This window comes from Diaphorina citri, unplaced genomic scaffold (assembly GCF_000475195.1).
Source record: "Diaphorina citri unplaced genomic scaffold, Diaci psyllid genome assembly version 1.1 scaffold122, whole genome shotgun sequence".
Classification (NCBI taxonomy): Eukaryota; Metazoa; Arthropoda; class Insecta; order Hemiptera; family Psyllidae; genus Diaphorina; species Diaphorina citri.
Window position 1 is genome coordinate 217,013 of NW_007377559.1, and position 21,515 is coordinate 238,527.

At 38.3% G+C, this 21,515-nt stretch overlaps 1 protein-coding gene across 1 annotated transcript in view; it reads left to right on the forward strand.

Moving 5' to 3' along the window:
• Positions 1–2,299: 2,299 nt before the first annotated feature.
• Positions 2,300–21,515, forward strand: part of LOC103524827 — a 38,768-nt gene continuing 19,552 nt past the window's right edge. Inside the window, exons 1-12 of the mRNA XM_026820098.1 lie at positions 2,300–2,424; positions 6,804–6,888; positions 7,208–7,341; positions 8,139–8,250; positions 10,229–10,371; positions 11,864–12,057; positions 14,696–14,799; positions 15,232–15,510; positions 18,814–18,829; positions 19,313–19,514; positions 20,687–20,755; positions 20,797–20,941. Coding sequence (XP_026675899.1) covers positions 2,300–2,424; positions 6,804–6,888; positions 7,208–7,341; positions 8,139–8,250; positions 10,229–10,371; positions 11,864–12,057; positions 14,696–14,799; positions 15,232–15,510; positions 18,814–18,829; positions 19,313–19,514; positions 20,687–20,755; positions 20,797–20,941 — 1,608 coding nt within the window. The remainder of the gene's footprint in view (positions 2,425–6,803; positions 6,889–7,207; positions 7,342–8,138; positions 8,251–10,228; positions 10,372–11,863; positions 12,058–14,695; positions 14,800–15,231; positions 15,511–18,813; positions 18,830–19,312; positions 19,515–20,686; positions 20,756–20,796; positions 20,942–21,515) is intronic.

A 21,515-nucleotide genomic window follows, 5' to 3' on the forward strand; every position in this document is an offset into this window, starting at 1 on the left:
TCAAAAAACTGGAAGATAATAAAGACGGTCTACTAATGACAATAAACGGACTTCAAAAAACTATTGACAGCCTAAATAAATTTGAACGACATGATGCCGATATTGACAAGAGTATGGAAGAGGATGATTCAGCTCATGATAATGCATCTGATGAGTCATCTTTCTCTTTCGGTCAACAGCTGTTAATTCCAAGAGGCATGAATGAAAACAATTACCAACTGAATTTTGCTCAGGAGTTAGAATTAACTTCCCAAAGTCAACATAATAAATCTCGTAATGCTGAGAATGATATAAGTTCTGCCAATAATCAGGAGTTTGAACGACCGAAACATCAGAATCATAACGGTCACCATACTGAACTGAATTCTAACACCCAAAGCCTAAATCAAAGTGGACGGGTACGTATACAGTTGTGGAAACACGTACCCTGTATACTTTGTCCCCATTTATCCCTATAACCCTTTAACCACAGGATTATCCTATTTCACAACTGGCAACACCGCATTCAAGTGTTTTCGCTTTTCTCTTGCAGAAAAGATTTTTTAATTTTTTTTCTTTTCTTTTTCAAATTTCAATACCTAGTGCTAAAAGTAAAAGGGCTGGGAAAATGACCGGTGCAGAAGAAGTGTTCATTTTATAACTTTTCCACCCTTATCAGAGTTATCAGTGAAGTTCTTTGGGCTATTTTTAACATCATTCTACAACTTGAGTCTGAATGAAAGTGGCAGTGCTATCAGTTAGGTATCTAGATAGAACCCAGACTGATGGTCTGACCAACCATGAACTTGGGTGGACAATTCTAATAAATATCTAGTTTGTCTCTTCCTCTTTATAAATTAAGAATTTGCTTCTTTCTCCAATGATCAATTTTGCACTGTGAGTTCATTTATCTTTTGGCCGAGAGGTGTTTGATTGGTTATCAAAAGATTTAATTTTATCTGTGATTTTTGTTCTCCAAGTGTTTTTAGTTACCTACAAAGTGTTTTTGTGTCAGTCCTACTCTTTAGAGGCCTACTTGAAGTTTAATCACACTAACAGGAAACGTCTATCAGTTTTGATAGTAAAATGTTAACATCTATCCCAATTTAGAATTACTAGGTTCAGTAATGAAGATATCTTATGGTCAGTCAAAGATCAAGTATCTTGAGTAGTACCAAGTCAACTTTACTATGAATAAGTTAAAGTTGTTCTCCAAAAATGAGAAGAAAAGTGACAGCACACCCAATCGGGAACCAAACACCTACGTGGGAAAAACATTTGTTGTCGGCAGAACCACTGTGGTTGTTGAGGATGTTTTGGCAGAAGGTAAATATCTAGATTTTCATTCAGTCTTGAAGTACAGAGCTAGATAGCTTGTATGGTAGTGTGCCTGCCTTGAAGTGATAGGTCATGGGTTCAATTCCTACCAGGGATGAACTTTATTCTAAAACTACAGGGTTCATTATCTCTTTGATTTTAAGAATCCCATTGTTACAGTTTTTTAAGAAGGTACCTATAGAGACTTTTTCTTTGTGAACACAGTAAATATTGACTTCACTGCAACATTGATTTTTGATAATAATCAACAAACAAACATAACCCTAAGTAAAGAAATATTCTTTTGTCATTTTCTTCTTTTATGTGTGGGACAAATCCACATTCAATCAAATAAATAAATCCACATTCAACTGAGGTTCAAGTCAAATACAATCCCATGCCCAAACAGTTTCCAAACATAGGTACTAAAAAGCTAATAAATACTCTAACATGATAGACTCAGAGGTTATTTGTTCAATACCCATCTCTTGCTTTCTTTCAGGTGGATTTGCAGTTGTCTTTCTAGTGAAATTTTGGCTTGGAAGTTACCCATTTAACACTTTGACCGCCAAGGCCTTTTTGCTTGTGTTAACCCCCACGCCAAGTTTTCTCGCAGTGTCTCGCATATGCGCAAGACAAACGTGATAGTGGTGTAGCTGTCCTGAACGAAATTACCTACAATATAATGGGAAAACTTTGAACTACATCTTTCTGACTCCCCATGAGTTCACGTGACGTGATAGTATTGTGTATAATAACTTAAGTCATAAAAGACCTCACTTACCTTATTTGGAATTGGCATTATGTTTGTTCCAGGCTGCAGTCAGGATTTACGGAGGCGGAAATCTTGCGTGAGCTCACGTCGTGACGTGATAATAGTGGCTACTATCAAAAAATTACCTACAATATTATGGGAAAACTTTGAACTAACGTGACGTGATAGTATTGTGTATAATAACTTTAGTCATAAAAGACCTCACTTACCTTATTTGGAATTGGCATTATGTTTGTTCCAGGCTGCAGTCAGGATTTACGGAGGCGGAAATCTTGCAGATCATGTGTGATACGTGCGAGGCTGTGTCCAGACTTCATCACTGTCAAACTCCTATCATTCATCGTGATCTCAAGGTTGGTTGACACTTGAGTCTCGTTCTAAGAATAGAATATACCTTGTTTATGCTCGAATGAAACTAAAAAGTCCTTTTACCCCAGCAGTCTAAACAAGGTCTTGTGTATTTTATGGGTTTAACAACATAATACAATACATCTGTAAGACCTTGTTTCCTCTGAGAGCGATGCCTACAAAGTGTTTTTGTGTCAGTCCTACTCTTTAGAGGCCTACTTAAAGTTTAATCACACTAACAGGAAATGTCTATCAGTTTTGATAGTAAAATGTTAACATCTATCCCAATTTAGAATTACTAAGGTTCAGTAATGAAGATATCTTATGGTCAGTCAAAGATCAAGTATCTTGAGTAGTAACAAGTCAACTTTACTATGAATAAGTTAAAGTTGTTCTCCAAAAATGAGAAGAAAAGTGACAGCACACCCAATCGGGAACCAAACACCTGAGAGCGATTTTATAAAGAATTTCGTTGACCTACATAATTATGTACCTATGACTACAACCTTAGAAGAACCTCTCTGTGAAGTTTGAGCTATTTTAGCTGGAATCTAAAGACCTGAGAAATTCGAACCCTTTTCAAGCGTATCTACAAACATATGTAAGTATGTACCTACATATTTTCATTCAGACTTGAGGTTGTGGTTATGTACCGGGTTGGGGAAGGCAAGGTTGGTGAACTTAACTTGTTTTAAAATTACCACTCCCATGCTAAACTGTAGAAACAGTATTCTGTCTCACCTGGTCCAAGCTCATCTCAACCCGGTACATAACCACAACCTGAAGTACAGAGCGATATGTTGGGACTTAGTACTTAGATATGTTGGGAGAAGAAGTACTTAGATATGTTGGGAGAAGAAGTACTTAGATATGTTGGGAGAAGAAGTACTTAGATATGTTGGGAGAAGAAGTACTTAGATATGTTGGGAATGGTTTGGTGGAAAAGCTCTTTTAGGAGAACCCGACTGTAAACTGTTACTTGGGGCTTAGCCAGCCTAATCAGCTTTTTAACCCGCCCTTGTAAGCGCTAGGTTGCGGGTTCGATTCCCACCCGGGGTGAACTTTATCCTTAACAGAAACTGTTCGTTCTAGAACGAACGGCTTCCACCTATCCTGTCCTTCTCTATTCGCTTTCGGGACGAAAAGACCACAGTTGTTACAGCTCTATCGAAGCTCTTAAAAAAACTGGGGCTCACATATTTCAGACTAGGTTGGTACTTAGCAGTGGAAGGCATTTTAAAATATAAAAATTCCAAGATTGTAAAATCTAGGTTACCTACACAGTAGGAATAAGCGCTACAATATTATCTCGACACTTGATGTGTTATCTCTATACAGGGTGGATGTTTATCATGGTAACAGCAACTGAAAATTGATTCACCCAATGAGGCGTTAACTCTATGGAACAGAGTTTTTCTAAAACTAAAATATTTTGGCGCTACAATATTATCTCGACACTTGATGTGTTATCTTTATACAGGGTGGATATTTATCATACACGTAACAGCAACTGAAAAATGATTCACCCAATGAGGCGTTAACTCTATGGCACAGAGTTTTTCTAAAACTAAAATATTTTCTAAATACCACGGTTAGCTCCAAATAGGAAGTATCGTGTCTTTTATCACTCATCTGATGAGGGACATACTACGAGATGGGCATGCTACGAGGCTAATGTAGCACTTGTTTCGTTGCTACGCATTAAAAACGGCTGTGAAATACTCATTTCATTATGCTTTTTTAAGCTCTTATTGCTGGGAAGATGTCTCAAGCAGTCAAGCTAAGAGCACGCTGTAGGATTACATCTTCCCCAGTAGAAAAATACCTAGGTACCTATCTTGTTATCGTTCTATTTTCTAGACCGCGTAATAAACATTACATATTACTATTAAAGTTCTTACCTAGTCAGGTCGAAAGCGCGTACTGTTCCGTCCACACTGGCCGAGAGAACGAACTTGCGTGTATTACTGAACTGAACTGCTGATACGGGAGAAGTGTGTTCTGAGAACGTCACAAAACAGAATCCCGTGTGTACGTTCCAAAGTTTAACCTGATGGGGAACAGAAGACGTAAAGCAGCGTGAATGTAGCTACAACAACTGCTACACTGTACGCTTGTGGTCTGTGTCATAGCATGCCCATCCCGTGGTAAGTCCCTCATTCAATTGATTTGAATGTCGCTAAGGAGGTTAACTGATGTGAATATAGGAAGCAAACTAGTGTTGAATACACCGCGCCGACCCTATTTAAATAGGAAAAGGCTAGGAAGAAGAAGAGACACTGATGTTGAATATAAGTAAGAAGTAAATTGACAATACATAACAGAAGACATTTTGAAAATTATCTACTTCCCTAATAACTACACTGTTGATATGAACTGAATCTCCGAAAATGTACGAGATACTTAGTTCATTTGGTAGGTTGTTCGTTGGCTTTTTGTTTGTTTGTTCGTCTGTTTGTTTTGTCGTTTGTCCCTTCGTTTTTTTTTTGTTTGGTCATTTGTTTTTTTTTTTCTTCTATTTTTTAGGGTCACACAGTCTTTTGAATTCAACCTACCTTTCCATCTTCGCCACCCGAGGCAATAAACTGGCCATCATGCGAGTAACACACACTGGACACTGCATTGGAAGAGAGAGAGAGAGAGAGAGAGAGAGAGAGAGAGAGAGAGAGAGAGAGAGAGAGAGAGAGAGGGAAAAAAGAGCCTTCCATCAGGTTGTGGTTATGTACCTGGTTGAGATGAGCTCGGACCAGGTGAGACAGGATATTGTTTCTACAGTTTGGCATGGGAGTGGTAACTGAAAAACAAGGCAAGTTTACCAACCTTGCCTTCCCCAACCCGGTACATAACCACAACCTTACTTCACTTTCGGGACAATAAGACAGTTTGTTGTTACAGTTCCCTCTATCAAACCTTTTTACTTTCTTTATCCTATAGGAAGGAAAGTAATGTAATCGGGTCAAATTTTCGATGGTCAACATAGGTTTCACTCTGCCATTCCCACACTAGGAGTTGACCCCGCTCAGAGCAGCCTAGAGCCAACCAATCACCGGTTGTGTTGAATTGAACCGTGGATATTGCACTTTCGGATATACTGAAGGAGAAACGAAAAAGAAAAGGTTGAGTACGAATTGGCTTTCAAAAAATATGGTGACCTTTGGCACAGGTGAATTGGTTCCCGCCGAAAAAGAGGTGAGAATGTAACAGCTAATAATGAAGGGCTACCTACATTTTTTTTTTTAAAAGTGCACAAAACCGATCATCATCAGTATAGTAGACGGAAAATTGATCCGCTCTCCTCATATGTCTATCCTCACTCTAAGCAGCAGCAGCAGCAGCAACAACAACATCAACAGCAGCAGCAACAACAACAACAACAACAACAACAACAACAACAACAACAACAACAACAACAACAACAACAACAACAACAACAAACAACAATACCAACACCAACACCACCACCAACAACAACAACAACAAAAACAACAACAACAACAACAACAACAACAACAACAACAACACACCAACAACAACAACAACAACAACAACAACAACAACAACAGCAACAACAACAACAACAACAACAACAACAACAACAACAACAACAACAACAACAACAACAACAGCAACAACAACAACAACAACAACAACAACAACAACAACAACAACAACAACAACAGCAGCAGCGGCGGCAGCAGAAACAACAGTTCAACCAACACCATCACATTCTGAAACAAGATCAATATCCAAAAACAAGTGCAAATCTGAGAAAAGGACAAATAGGTAACCCCAGGCCAGTATCCAGGATTTCAGGTAGGGACCCCTAAGAATCCAAACAGTTGCTAACACCATTTTTTTTTTTTGCAATTTTTTAGGGATAAAAACAAGGGAGGCTAACACGGCCTTATCCTACCGTGCCCCGTGCCCCACTCTCCGTAAAGAGCAAGGCTGGAGAAAAAAAAAGTTTGTTGTTTTATGGTTTTGTAGGGTACGTATACAGTTGTGGAAACACCCTGTATACTTTGTCCCCATTTATCCCTATAACCACAGGATTATCCTATTTCACAACTGGCAACACCGCATTCAAGTGTTTTCGCTTTTCTCTTGCAGAAAAGATTTTTTAATTTTTTCTTTTTCAATCTAGTGCTAAAAGTAAAAGGGCTGGGAAAATGCCCGGTGCAGAAGAAGTGTTCATTTTATAACTTTTCCACCCTTATCAGAGTTACCAGTGAAGTTCTTTGGACTATTTTTAACATCATTCTACAACTTGAGTCTGAATGAAAGTGGCAGTGCTATCAGTTAGGTACCTAGATAGAAAGATAGAACCCAGACTGATGGTCTGACCAACCATGAACTTGGGTGGACAATTCTAATAAATATCTAGTTTGTCTCTTCCTCTTTATAAAAAGAGGTTGTTTGTGAACAATGAACATGATCTCAACATTGCTAAGAGAGAAATTCAAATTGCAGTAAGTATACAGTTGCTCTCATATGAGAACAAACAGTTGGCTTGGAAGTTACCCATTTAATAGTTTTTTCTTTTTTAATACAGAAAATGCTGAATGATGTGGCTTATATGTAGGTGCTTTACAGTCCAAAGTCTAGATTGTCAAGTCAAATTGGTCCAAACTTAAAGGGAGAGAGTGAAAGAAAGATAAAAAGAGATGAAGAAAGGGGAAATAGAGTGAGAGAGAAAGAGAACAACAAAATGTCAAGACTGCAGAGTAAAATAAGCTAAAAAAAAATCTCAGCCAAATACTTACTTAATTTCCCTCTTTCTGTTTCCAGAGCAATCTCAATGGGCACAAGAACATCATTGGCTACATTGACTCGAGTATTATCAAGCAGGGGAATGGGGTTCATGAGGTCCTGTTACTTATGCCATACTGCAAGACCCATGTCCTCAATATGATGAATGCCAGGTAAGATTATTTTTTGAACTAAGGGGTTTACCAAGCCAATTGATTAGAAGTTAGGAAATAGGGTTACATAGGAAACTTACTTACTTAGTTAAGATCTTCAAAAATTTGACCTTAAAAATTTTATTGCACCATTTATTGGTACCTACCTTTTATAAAATCAAAACAAGGAAATAATTTGAAATACCAAAGTACCTTTGTAATTAGATAAGTTTATTGTAAGAACTCAACAATATTCCCTTCAGTAAATAAGCACCACATTTCTTAATTCAGCCCTTGAGTACCTATGCATACTTTCTTGTGCTTTTTCCATAAATGTTGACTTCATTGCAACATTGACTTTTGATAATAATCAATAAACAAACATAACCCTAAGTAAAGAAATATTCTTTTGTCATTTTCTTCTTTTATGTGTGGGACAAATCCACATTCAAGCAAATAAATAAATAAATCCACATTCAACTGAGGTTCAAGTCAAATACAATCCCATGCCCAAACAGTTTCCACACATAAGTACTAAAAAGCTAATAAAATAATACTCTAACATGATAGACTCAGAGGTTATTTGTTCAATACCCATCTCTTGCTTTCTTTCAGGTGGATTTGCAGTTGTCTTTCTAGTGACGTGATAGTGGTGTAGCTGTCCTGAACGAAATTACCTACAATATTATAGGAAAACTTTGAACTACATCTTTCTGACTCCCCATTACCTCACGTCACGTGATAGTATTGTGTATAATAACTTTAGTCATAAAAGACCTCTTTTACCTTATTTGGAATTGGCATTATGTTTGTTCCAGGCTGCAGTCAGGATTTACGGAGGCGGAAATCTTGCAAATCATGTGTGATACGTGCGAGGCTGTATCCAGACTTCATCACTGTCAAACTCCCATCATTCATCGTGATCTCAAGGTTGGTTGACACTTGAGTCTCGTTCTAAGAATAGAATATACCTTGTTTATGCTGGAATGAAACTAAAAAGTCCCTTTACCTCAGCAGTCTAAACAAGGTCTTGTGTATTTTATGGGTTTAACAACATAATACAATACATCTGTAAGACCTTGTTTCCTCTAAGAGCGATTTTAAAAAGAATTTCGTTGACCTATGTATCTATGACTACAACCTTAAAAGAACCTCTCTGTGAAGTTTGAGCTATTTTAGCTGGAATCTAAAGACCTGAGAAATTCGAACTCTTTTCAAGCCTTTTCCAAAGTTTAGCCCCATCGACAAAAATTTTGCACTCGTTTTTCGAGCCAGCCTAGTTAGCTTAGTTGGTAGTGCGTCTGCCTTGTAAGCGCTAGGCCGAGGGTTCGATTCCCGCCCGGGGCGGATTTTATCGAAGAGGTTGTTTGTGAACAATGAACATGATCTCAACATTGCTAAGAGAGAAATTCAAATTGCAGTAAGTATCCAGTTGCTCTCATATGAGAACAAACATTTGGCTTGGAAGTTACCCATTTAATAGTTTTTTCTTTTTTAATACAGAAAATGCTGAATGATGTGGCTTATAGGTGCTTTACAGTCCAAAGTCTAGATTGTCAAGTCAAATTGGTCCAAACTTAAAGGGAAAGAGAGAAAGAAAGATAAAAAGAGATGAAGAAAGGGGAAATAGAGTGAGAGAGAAAGAGAACAACAAAATGTCAAGACTGCAGAGTAAAATAACTACCTGTAGTATTCAAAGGATCTTGTGTAGTTTCACATTCTTGTTTTACTTGAGATCCAGTAGGATCAACAGCACTTTCTTGAATATTCTCATCAATTTCCACACTTCCTACTACTAAATTTGAGTTATTTTCTTCTAACATGTTTTCAGTTTGAATAAATTCATTTTGTTGATAATGTGCTAGTGTGAATTTCCCTCTTTCTGTCTTCAGAGCAATCTCAATGGGCATAAGAACATCATTGGCTACATTGACTCGAGTATTATCAAGCAGGGGAATGGGGTTCATGAGCTCCTGTTACTTATGCCATACTGCAAGACCCATGTCCTCAATATGATGAATGCCAGGTAAGATTATTTTTTGAACTAAGGGATTTACCAAGCCAATTGATCAGAAGTTAGGAAATAGGGTTACATAGGAAACTTACTTACTTACTTACTTAGTTAAGATCTTCAAAAATTTGACCTTAAAAATTTTATTGGTACCTACCTTTTATAAAATCAAAATAAGGAAATAATTTGAAATACCAAAGTACCTTTGTAATTAGATAACTTTATTGTAAGTCAACTCAACAGTATTCCCTTCAGTAAATAAGCACCACATTTCTTAATTCAGCCCTTGAGTACCTATGCATACTTTCTTGTGATTTTTTCCCCCTTGATGATTCATGTTTTTGCTAACTCCACTATCTGGGGCTGTTGAGTTGATGCTATATTGTCTGAGCACTACTGAGCAGTCCCAATGACAAAGTAATTGCTAAAGGGCCAAACTGATAGTTGTGAGGCAATGTCTGAGCACTACTGAGCAGTCCCAATGACAAAGTAATTGCTAAAGGGCCAAACTGATAGAAGTTGTGTGGCAATAAGAAAAAAACGGATATTTCCAATCATTTCCCGATTTTGAAAATTTGGACCGATTGCAATACTTTCATTACTAGTATAGCTCCGCTATACTGTAAAATTCGAACCCTTTTCAAGCCTTTTCCAAAGTTTAACCCCATCGACCAAAATTGTGCACTCGTTTTTCGATTGCAAATATTTTCAGCGGTTGAAAATTACTTTCTGGTTTTCTCGTGTTGACCGAGTACCTAAATGGTAAGTATTGTGTCTCTTATCGCCCATCTGATGAGAGACATACTACGAGATGGGCATGCTACGACACAGACCACACGAGTCTAATATTTCTTTTCAATTGGTCTTATTTATTAAAATCTGTTTCAACTGTTTCAGGTGGAGAACATCCTACAGAATGACGCAGGCCATTACGTCCTGTGTGACTTCGGTTCTGCCACGGGCAAAATCCTCAACCCGCAAACCATGGGAGTTCCCGCTGTGGAAGAGGAAATCAACAAGTACACTACGTTGTCCTACAGGTTCGACCTTTTTATTCCATTTCTTTCATATTGTGTAAAAAAAAAACATAACAGAAAATTGTACCTCGGCACCGCTTTTGCATTGTTTTAAGGCACATTCTTTTCTATGCCTAGCCTAGAACGGAAAAGTTTGGTTAGAAAATTGCCACCCTAGTCGGGATTCGAACCCAGCAACTCCTGATCAAGAGTCAGACCACTCGACCACAGAGGTGGGCTAAATAAGGTTACCTAATAACTATTTATTTTTTTTATTCCATTTCTTTCATATTGTGTAAAAAAAACATAACAGAAATATGTACCTCGGCACCGCTTTTGCATTATTTCAAGGCACATTCTTTTCTATGCCTAGCCTAGAACGGGGAAAGTTTGGTTAGAGAATTGCCACTCTGGCCGGGATTCGAACCCAGCAACTCCTGATCAAGAGTCAGACCACTCGACCACAGAGGTGGGCTAAATAAGGTTACCTAATAACGGCACATTCTTTTCTATGCCTAGCCTAGAACGGAAAAGTTTGGTTAGAAAATTGCCACCCTGGCCGGGATTCGAACCCAGCAACTCCTGATCAAGAGTCAGACCACTCGACCACAGAGGTGGGCTAAATAAGGTTACCTAATACCTATTTATTTATACTGTAAAACTGTATTACCCAGCATCCTATCAAATAGGTACATATCTAATTATCTAAGTGTAAGACCTTATACTGATTTAGAGAATTTAGACTGCGAGGGTGAAGGGACTTTTCAGTCTCATCATTCTCGGGTTGGATTGCAGAGATTGCCCAAGGCAAAGATACCACCTTTTGTAAATTTTGGTAATAATTTGTTGTGTTCAAATATCGGGAACTTGACCATTAGGTCATTCTGTCACAAAATAAATTTCTGTATTAATTTTTAACAACAAACAATTTATTATTCTATTCGATTCTACAGGGCGCCCGAAATGATCGATTTGTACTGCGGCAAATCCATTACGACCAAGGCGGATATTTACTATTTATTTATTCTGTAAAACTGTATTACCCAGCATCCTATCAAATACATATCTAAGTATAAGACCTTATACTGATTTAGACTGCAAGGGTGAAGGGACTTTTCAGTCTCATCATTCTCGGGTTGGATTGCAGAAATTGCCTAAGGTAAAAATACCACCTTTTGTAAATTTTGTACTTGTATTAATTTGTTGTGTTCAAATGTCGGGAGTTTGGCCATTAGGTCATTCTGTCACAAAATAAATTTCTGTATTCATTTTTAACAACAGACAGTTTATTATTCTATTCGATTCGAGGGTGAAGGGACTTTTCAGTCTCATCATTCTCGGGTTGGATTGCAGAGATTGCCTAAGGCAAAAATACCACCTTTTGTAAATTTTGTACTTGTATTAATTTGTTGTGTTCAAATGCCGGGAACTTGGCCATTAGGTCATTCTGTCACAAAATAAATTTCTGTATTAATTTTTAACAACAGACAATTTATTATTCTATTCGATTCTACAGGGCGCCCGAAATGATCGATTTGTACTGCGGCAAATCCATTACGACCAAGGCGGATATTTGGGCTCTGGGCTGTCTCCTGTATAAGCTATGTTTCTTCTCGTTGCCGTTTGGAGAGAGCACGTTAGCTATTCAGAGTGCCCAGCTTGCTATACCGGATGAGTCCAAGTATTCACCCAAAGTACACGCGCTTATTCGTAAGTATTCACTGTTTTTATCCTGATGGGATAATGTTCGTTCTCGGAACGGCTGGATTTCTCCTATCCTGTCTTCCTTCTCTCTTCGATTTCCGGGACGCAAAACCTTAGCCTTTACAGTTCCTTCTGTCAAACCTCTTTAAAAAAAAACCTCTTTTTTAAAGAGATTTGATAGAGCGAACTGCCAAGGTCTTATCGTCCCGAAATCGAAGAGAGAAGGAAGACAGGATAGGAGGAAGCCAGCCGTTCCGAGGACGAACATGTGGTTCTAGTTGTTGACAAAAAAAAAAGTTGGCCTGTTTATGGCGAGGATCAAAATCGGAGTTTAAACTCGGTTTTAACTCTTAGATGCGATCTGTTTTTTTTTTTTTTTTTTTTTTTTTTTTTTTTTCTTTTTGGGTAATATTTTTTTTAAGAAATTTAATTTAAAAAGTTGCACGGTTAGCTCCAAATAGGAAGTATCGTGTCTTTTATCACTCATCTGATGAGGGACATACTACGAGATGGGCATGCTACGAGGCTAATGTAGCACTTGTTTCCTTGCTACGAATTAAAAACGGCTGTGAAATACTCATTTCATTATGCTTTTTTAAGCTCTTATTGCTGGGAAGATGTCTCAAGCAGTCAAGCTAAGAGCACGCTGTAGGATTACATCTTCCCCAGTAGAAAAATACCTAGGTACCTATCTTGTTATCGTTCTATTTTCTAGACCGCGTAATAAACAAGTTGTACGGACTCAATTTCAAGGTCTCTTTCTCTCTCTCCCTCTCTCTTTCTATCTCGCTTGTTATCCTCGTCGCTCATCTTATCACCATTCATTTCATTATCTTTAGAATAAAACGGAAAATACCTCTCAAATACCTATGTATAAGAAAACTATTAGAGACGAAAAAATATGAGACCACTCAAATACAGGGAACTGTAACTGCTGAGGTCTTATCCTCCTGAAATCGAAGGGTGAAGAAAGACAGGATAGGAGAAAGCCAGCCGTTCCGAGAACGAACTGTATCCTTTGAGGATAAAATCCGCTCCGGGCGGGAATCGTACCCGCGGCCTAGCGCTTACTAGGCAGACGCGCTACCCTCCAAGTTAACAAGGCTGGCGACAACATTTCAAAAAGAACTTGTTTTAATAGATGTTTAACAAATGTATATTAATATTAGCAATGATAAAAGTAATTTAGAAAACATTACCGTCATTTGTCACCAAGATGCAAGTGAATCTTAAGCTAGAAACACACTACTATCACGTCATGTGAGCTCACGTAACGTGATAGTGGTGTAGCTGTCCTGAACGAAATTACCTACAATATTATAGGAAAACTTTGAACTACATCTTTCTGACTCCCCATTACCTCACGTCACGTGATAGTATTGTGTATAATAACTTTAGTCATAAAAGACCTCTTTTACCTTATTTGGAATTGGCATTATGTTTGTTCCAGGCTGCAGTCAGGATTTACGGAGGCGGAAATCTTGCAGATCATGTGTGATACGTGCGAGGCTGTGTCCAGACTTCATCACTGTCAAACTCCTATCATTCATCGTGATCTCAAGGTTGGTTGACACTTGAGTCTCGTTCTAAGAATAGAATATACCTTGTTTATGCTCGCCGCCCGCTTCCGGGGGCAAGCCTCACAATTCAAGCGGGACCATCGCGTTTCCCGCGCCAAGCTCGAGCATCCCCCCGCCTCACAATTCCAGCGGCACGATCGCTTTCCCCCCGCCAAGCGCGAGCCCGTTTCCCCCTCCCGCGAGTCCGTTTCCCCCTCCCGCGGCAAAAGCGATTCCGCCCGCCTCTTCTTCTAACCCCAACGTGTCTTTCTCCCCGGCTGTGAACACGGCAGGCGGTACGTCTAGCTCTACTTCTAATCTGGAGACGGTAGGGGGAGGAGACGGAGCAGTAGTTGTTCCTGCGGCGGAGGCAGAGGCACTGTTTTCTTCTTCCGGTGAGTTGGTCTACCCATTGAATATAAGTTGTTTGTTATAGCCGATGGCCCTACTTATACCAATACCAATCTATCCATTGAAATTACTTGGTAGCCATTAAGATCATGTGTGTTCCCCTTGAATAATGAACTAAATTTTAAGATTATTGGAGTTATACTTAACCAGCAGCTTGTTCATGCTTGGCCATTAAAAATTGATCATAACTCGAGATCGATTTCGATATAGGTATCATTAAAATCCCCTCTTATTGCACATCTAAAACATTTTAGGAATATTCCTACCAAATTTAAGGTTTCTGGGGGCTAGGTTTCTGGAGACAGAGCGATCAGTGTATGAGTGAGTGAATAGATCTCGCTTTTATAAGTAAAGATGCATCTCTTAGAAGCTTAACCGTATTTTTAGGAATGTTTTTTGCCCGTACACTTCTCGTGTTGACCGAGTACATAAATGGTAAGTATTGTGTCTTATCGCACATCTGATGAGAGACATACTACGAGATGGGCATGCTACGCCACAGACCACACGAGTCTAATATTTCTTTGTAATTGGTCTTATTTATTAAAATCTGTTTCAACTGTTTCAGGTGGAGAACATCCTACAGAATGACGCAGGCCATTACGTCCTGTGTGACAAGTTACAAAGTGTTATCAATAGTTGCTAATCCCTATTTATATGTCTATTTATCGCAGGATACATGTTGGAATTAGATCCAGACAAGAGGCCCGATATCTATCAAGTATCCTACGTTACTTTCACCATAGCCGGCAAAGAGAATCCTGTGCAAAACTTGAATGTAAGTTGAATTCTTTATTTCTCTAATATTTTATACCTGAAAACGGCTACTTGGTCTGTAATATCTCTTGTAGCGCGGTCAAACTGTTCATTCTCTTTAATATTTGCTCTGAGTCCTAGGTAAGTCAAAGATTTTCCAAAGATCATATACTTATTCCTTATTTGGTTTGAGTCCAAGCCAGGTCAAACTTCCTTAATTTTTTTTTCTGTACTCACATATTTATAAACAATAAAGAGTATTTTGTTGAAAAAAAAGTACATATTTTGATAGGTACCAAAGCTATTTTTAGTCAAGCCGTCGATTCTCAACCCTGGGGGTTGTGGAAAGATTGTACCTTCGCCAGGGGGGTCGTGGCTCAAAAAGGGTAAATGCCGCTCGCCTATACCACAACTACATCATAAAACGCATTCTCACTCTCTTTCTCTTTTACAGAAATCCCCCACTCCAAACATCGACTCCCTCCCCGTCCCTCCGTTCGAAAGCGATCTGCTCAAACGCGTCCAAACCCCTTCCAAGCCCTCCCCAGTGTCTGCCGGGATCAAACCTCCCTCTGCCGTTGAAGTGACCAGCGTTACCCCTCGCCAACGCCCTAAGCCGTCAGCGAGCGTGCTCCCGCCACCACTTGGATCCCCCTCACCCTCCCTGAGCAAGCGGAACACATCACTGTTATCAACTGTTATAACTCTCATGTTATCATCATTGTTATCAACTGTTATAACTCTCATGTTATCATAATTGTTATCAACTGTTATAACTCTCATGTTATCATCATTGTTATCAACTGTTATAACTCTCATGTTATCATAATTGTTGTCAACAGTTATAACTCACGTTATCAACAGTTATAACTCTCATGTTATCATCATTGTTATAACTCTCATGTTATAATCATTGTTATAACTCTCATGTTTTCATCATTGTTATCAACTGTTATAACGTTCATGTTATCATCATTTTTATAAACTGATGTTATCATTATTGTTATCAACTGTTGTAACTCTCATGTTATCATTATTGTTATCAACTGTTGTAACTCTCATGTTATCAACTGTTACAACTCTCATGTTATCATCATTGTTATCAACTGTTAGAACTCCCATGTTATCACAGAGTACATAGCCATGTTGAATTGTTGTCAACAGTTATAACTCACGTTATCAACAGTTATAACTCTCATATTATCATCATTGTTATAACTCTCATGTTTTCATCATTGTTATCAACTGTTATAACGTTCATGTTATCATCATTTTTATAAACTGATGTTATCATTATTGTTATCAACTGTTACAACTCTCATGTTATCATCATTGTTATCAACTGTTAGAACTCCCATGTTATCACAGAGTACATAGCCATGTTGAAAAACGGCTACTTGGTCTGTAATATCTCTTGTAGCGCGGTCAAACTGTTCACTCCCATTAATATTTGCTTTGAGTCCTAAGCAAGTCAAAGATTTTCCAAAGATCATGTATTCCTTATTTGGTTTGAGTCCAAGCCAGGTCAAACTTCTTTATTATTATTATTATTTTTTTTTTTTCTGTACGCACATATTTATAAACAATAAAGAGTATAAGAGTCGCTAGGCTTGGAAAGTTTTGAACACTATGAACTTTTGGTATCTACCTATCTAATGCTTGAGATTGACTGTTATGTCATTTTTATCTTTGCATCGCAATATTGTATGACCATTATGATCAACTATGTTTTGCTCTCTATTGAGATGGGCTCTTTTACCTTTACTTACCTACCTATCCAATAAAACGAAGGCAGTGAAATATGTTGCTTTTCGTATGAACAAAATATTATTATTATTACTATTATTTTCCTTTTCCTTTTTTTATATAAGTATGTACCTACATAATATTTTCATTCAGTCTTGAGGTTGTGGTTATGTACCGGGTTGGGGAAGGCAAGGTTGGTAAACTTGCCTTGTTTTTAAGTTACCATTCCCATGCCAAACTGTAGAAACAATATCCTGTTTCACCTAGTCCAAGCTCATCTCAACCCGGTACATAATCACAACCTGAAGTACAGAGCTAGTTAGCTTGTATGGTAGTGTGCCTGCCTTGAAGTGATAGGTTCAATTCCTACCAGGGATGGACTTTATTCTAAAACTACAGGGTTCATTCAAAATATTTTCTAAATGGCACGGTTAGCTCCAAATAGGAAGTATCGTGTCTTTTATCACTCATCTGTTGAGGGACATACTACGAGATGGGCATGCTACGAGGCTAATGTAGCACTTGTTTCGAATTAAAAACGGCTGTGAAATACTCATTTCATTATGCTTTTTTAAGCTCTTATTGCTGGGAAGATGTCTCAGGCTAAGAACACGCTGTAGGATTACATCTTCCCCAGTAGAAAAATACCTAGGTACCTATCTTGTTATCGTTCTATTTTCTAGACCGCGTAATAAACAGTTGACTTCATTGCAACATTGACTTTTGATAATAATCAATAAACAAACATAACCCTAAGTAAAGAAATATTCTTTTGTCATTTAACGTTTGCAAATTCCATGAAAATTAAAACAGATAGAGGGAACTGTAACTGCTGAGGTCTTATCCTCCTGAAATCGAAGAGAAGAAAGACAGGATAGGAGAAAGCCAGCCGTTCCGAGAACGAACTGTGTCCTTTGAGGATAAAATCGACAACATTTCAAAAAGAACTTGTTTTAATAGATGTTTAACAAATGTATATTAATATTAGCAATGATAAAAGTAATTTAGAAAACATAAAATTTAGCAAGGTTTATTAATTGGTAAACGACATTTGCGACAAGCATTTACTCAAGTATGCTGAACTTGGATAAAATTCTTTTCCTAGATTGCACACTTTGTTCTCTTCTCCACTTCTCCTTTATTCTTTATTCTTTCTTCTGATTCTCATCCCATTGTGGCCTTGACCGTCGAACCGACGACCTTCACGTTGTCAGCCCAGTAGGATGCCCACATGTCTGTGATGCTAATATGAAATTTATCAAAGTACCTATATTAATTGACAAACAGCTTTTGCAACAAGTCTGCTCAACCCTGTTGAAATTCCATTCGTAGATTGCAAGCTTTGTTCTCTTCTCCTCTATTCCTTCTTCTGAATCTCATCCCATTGTGGCCTTGACCGTCGAACCGACGACCTTCACGTTGTCAGCCCAGTAGGATGCCCACATGTCTGTGATGCTAATATATCTAATACTAAATGAATACCAAGAACAATAAATAACAGTATAACAGTACTTACAGGTACTTTGTCTTGAAGTATTACCATATTTTACATATTACATTCAAACGGAGTATAAACAAGGTGTGAATCATAGTGTGGGAAACTTGTCAGTTAAGAAGCAGTTGGGTATGTTGGGAGAAGAAGTACTTGTACTTACACTCGTATTTATGAACAAGAATGATCGTTCTTAGATCAGTCTCAAGTCAAACTTGACCAATCAAATGCCTTGAGACTATGCTTAGCACGAACTTAAGAGCCAGCATTTTGTTCATAAATATGGGTGTAAGAGACCTATATAAACAAGTGTGAATCATAGTGTGGGAAACTTGTCAATTAAGAAGCAGTTGGGTATGTTGGGAGAAGAAGTACTTAGATATGTTGGGACTTAGTACTTAGATATGTTGGGACTTAGTACTTAGATATGTTGGGACTTAGTACTTAGATATGTTGGGAGAAGAAGTACTTAGATATGTTGGGAGAAGAAGTACTTAGATATTGGGACTTAGGTGTTTATTATAGCCGATGGCCCTACTTATAACAATACCAATCTATCCATTGAAATTACTTGGTAGCCATTAAGGTCATGTGTGTTCCAGTGTTCACCTTGAATAATGAACTAAATTTTAAGATTATTGGAGTTATACTTAACCAGCAGCTTGTTCGTGCTTGGCCATTGAAAATTGATCATAACTCGAGATCGATTTCGATATAGGTATCGTTAAAATCCCCTCTTATTGCACATCTAAAACATTTTAGGAATATTCCGACCAAATTTAAGGTTTCTGGAGACAGAGCGATCAGTGTATAAGTGAGTGAATAGATCTCGCTTTTATAAGTAAAGATGCATCTCTTAGAAGCTTAACCGTATTTTTAGGAATGTTTTTTGCCCGTACACCTAAGCGTCAAAGTGAGTTTTTTGTGTACGGTTTAGGTTATGTAACGACCGGGTTGAGATAGGCAAGGTTTTTAAACTAATCTCGTTTTTAAGTTACCACTCCCATGCCCTGTAGAAACAATATCCTGTCTCAACTCAACCCGGTACATAACCACAACCTACGACTACAACTCTAATATGAACTTTTCTCCCCCTCCAGCATTTCCAGAGTGGGTTTTTTGTGTACGGTTTAGGTTATGTACTGACCCGGTTGAGATAGGCAAGGTTTTTAAACTAATCTCGTTTTTAAGTTACCACTCCCATGCCCTGTAGAAATAATATCCTGTCTCAACTCAACCCGGTACATAACCACAACCTACGACTACAACTCTAATATGAACTTTTCTCCCCCTCCAGCATTTCCAGACCCGTTTCGAGAAGACTCCCTCCCAGGGCCGGGAGGGGAGGGGAATTTCCCCTCCTCCGGTTCTCGCATTCAGGAGTCTGTGTCGCAATGTCTGCCCCCTCAAGCCACGCCCCCCCAATCTCCCCCTGGTAACCCCGCCCCTGGGCATACATCACATAGACGTAACGTGTCCGATACGTCAGCGTTTAACAAGTAAGTGCCTTGTAAGCGCTAGGTCGCGGGTTCGATTTCCGCCTGTGGCGAACTTTATCCTAAACTGATACGAACACCAGTAACTTATACTCTTCACAGTTGGTGGAGGGGTTTTTATAAATTACTGGTGTTTTTCTTTTCAAGATGAATCTTCACACAAAGTCACCTCAGAATCTATCAGTATCTAAACAGATAAGTTCGTTCTCGGAGCGTCTGGTTTTTCTCTTCGCTTTCAGGACGATAAGACCTTTACAGTTCCCTCTATCAAAGATTCGGTTATCTCTTGCACTCTTTGTATGAACTTTATTTTGGTTAAGTTTTGGATTATTATTTTTTCTTCTTCTTGCAGAATCTTCGCAGATGAAACTAGTCAGTTTTTAGCTCCCTATGAAGCCTCAGTCAAAAGGCCTGAACACAGTAGTCCCCCAGACGTCGATACCACCCTGTATACTAGCTCTGCAGTCACCCATGAGAGCTATCCCAATATTAACATGGTAAATGAAACGTCTATTCATTTAAGTAACTTCTTATTATGAACATAAGTAAATGACTTAAAGAAAAATTAAATCAAATTTCCAATATAATATGTTTTTATACCTTACCTAAATATGTGCCCTGAATTTTAAAAGTTTTACTTCAGAGGAACCGAAGCTAAAAAAAACCTGCCTAATCGGTTCGTAAGATACACAGGCGTGCTTACTTTACTCGAACTATGTCCAGATTGTGTTAAGCCATGCTTGTCACTCCTTGTAAGCGATGGGTCGCGGGTTCGATTTCCGCCCGTGGCGAACTTTATCCTAAACTGATACGAACACCAGTAACTTATACTCTTCACAGTTGGTGGAGGGGTTTTATAAATTACTGGTGGTTTTCTTTTCAAGATGAATCTTCACACAAAGTCACCTCAGAATTAAGGAGCGCGGTAGCGCTCCGCCCCGCCAAGTCAAGAAAGTTTGACCGCTCTATCAGTATCTAAACAGATAAGTTCGTTCTCGGAGCGTCTGGTTTTCTCCTATCCTATCCTTTTCTCTTCGCTTTCAGGTCGATAAGACCTTTCCAGTTCCCTCTATCAAAGATTCGGTTATCTCTTGCACTCTTTGTATGAACTTTATTTTGGTCAAGTTTTGGATTATTATTTTTTTTTCTTCTTCTTCTTCTTCTTCTTCTTGCAGAATCTTCGCAGATGAAACTAGTCAGTTTTTAGCCCCCTATGAAGCCTCAGTCAAAAGGCCTGAACACAGTAGTCAAGTTTTGGATTATTTTTTTTTTCTTCTTCTTGCAGAATCTTCGCAGATGAAACTAGTCAGTTTTTAGCCCCCTATGAAGCCTCAGTCAAAAGGCCTGAACACAGTAGTCCCCCAGACGTCGATACCACCCTGTATACTGGCTCTGCAGTCACCCATGAGAGCTATCCCAATATTAACATGGTAAATGAAACATCTATTCGTTTAAGTAACTTCTTATTATGAACATAAGTAAATGACTTAAAGAAAAATTAAATCAAATTTCCAATTTATGTTTTTATACCTTACCTAAATATGTGCCCTGAATTTTAAAAGTTTTACTTCAGAGGAACCGAAGCTAAGAAAAACCTGCCTAATCGGTTCGTAAGATACACAGGCGTGCTTACTTTACTTGAACTACGTCCAGATTGATTTAAGCCATGCTTGTCACAAATATCATTCCTTAAATCAATATACTATAAATAAATTATACAACTTGTCTTAGACTCGAACCACTAACCTCCAGGTCCGAAGTTTAGCGCGCTAACCGCTACACCACTGAAGTTGGGTGAATAAAAATAACACACATCAATATTTACTTAAATGAAAGGTTTTATTTTTAGAACTACGTTTACTTCTGATAAGTAGGTGTACATTATTAACGAACACCGCAACTCATTATTATTTATTTCTTTCAAGGCTTTATTTATAGTGGTAGAGTTCTCCTCAAGGAGCGCTTCCGTCCAACCACTTTTAAAAATAAAAATATATTTTTTTT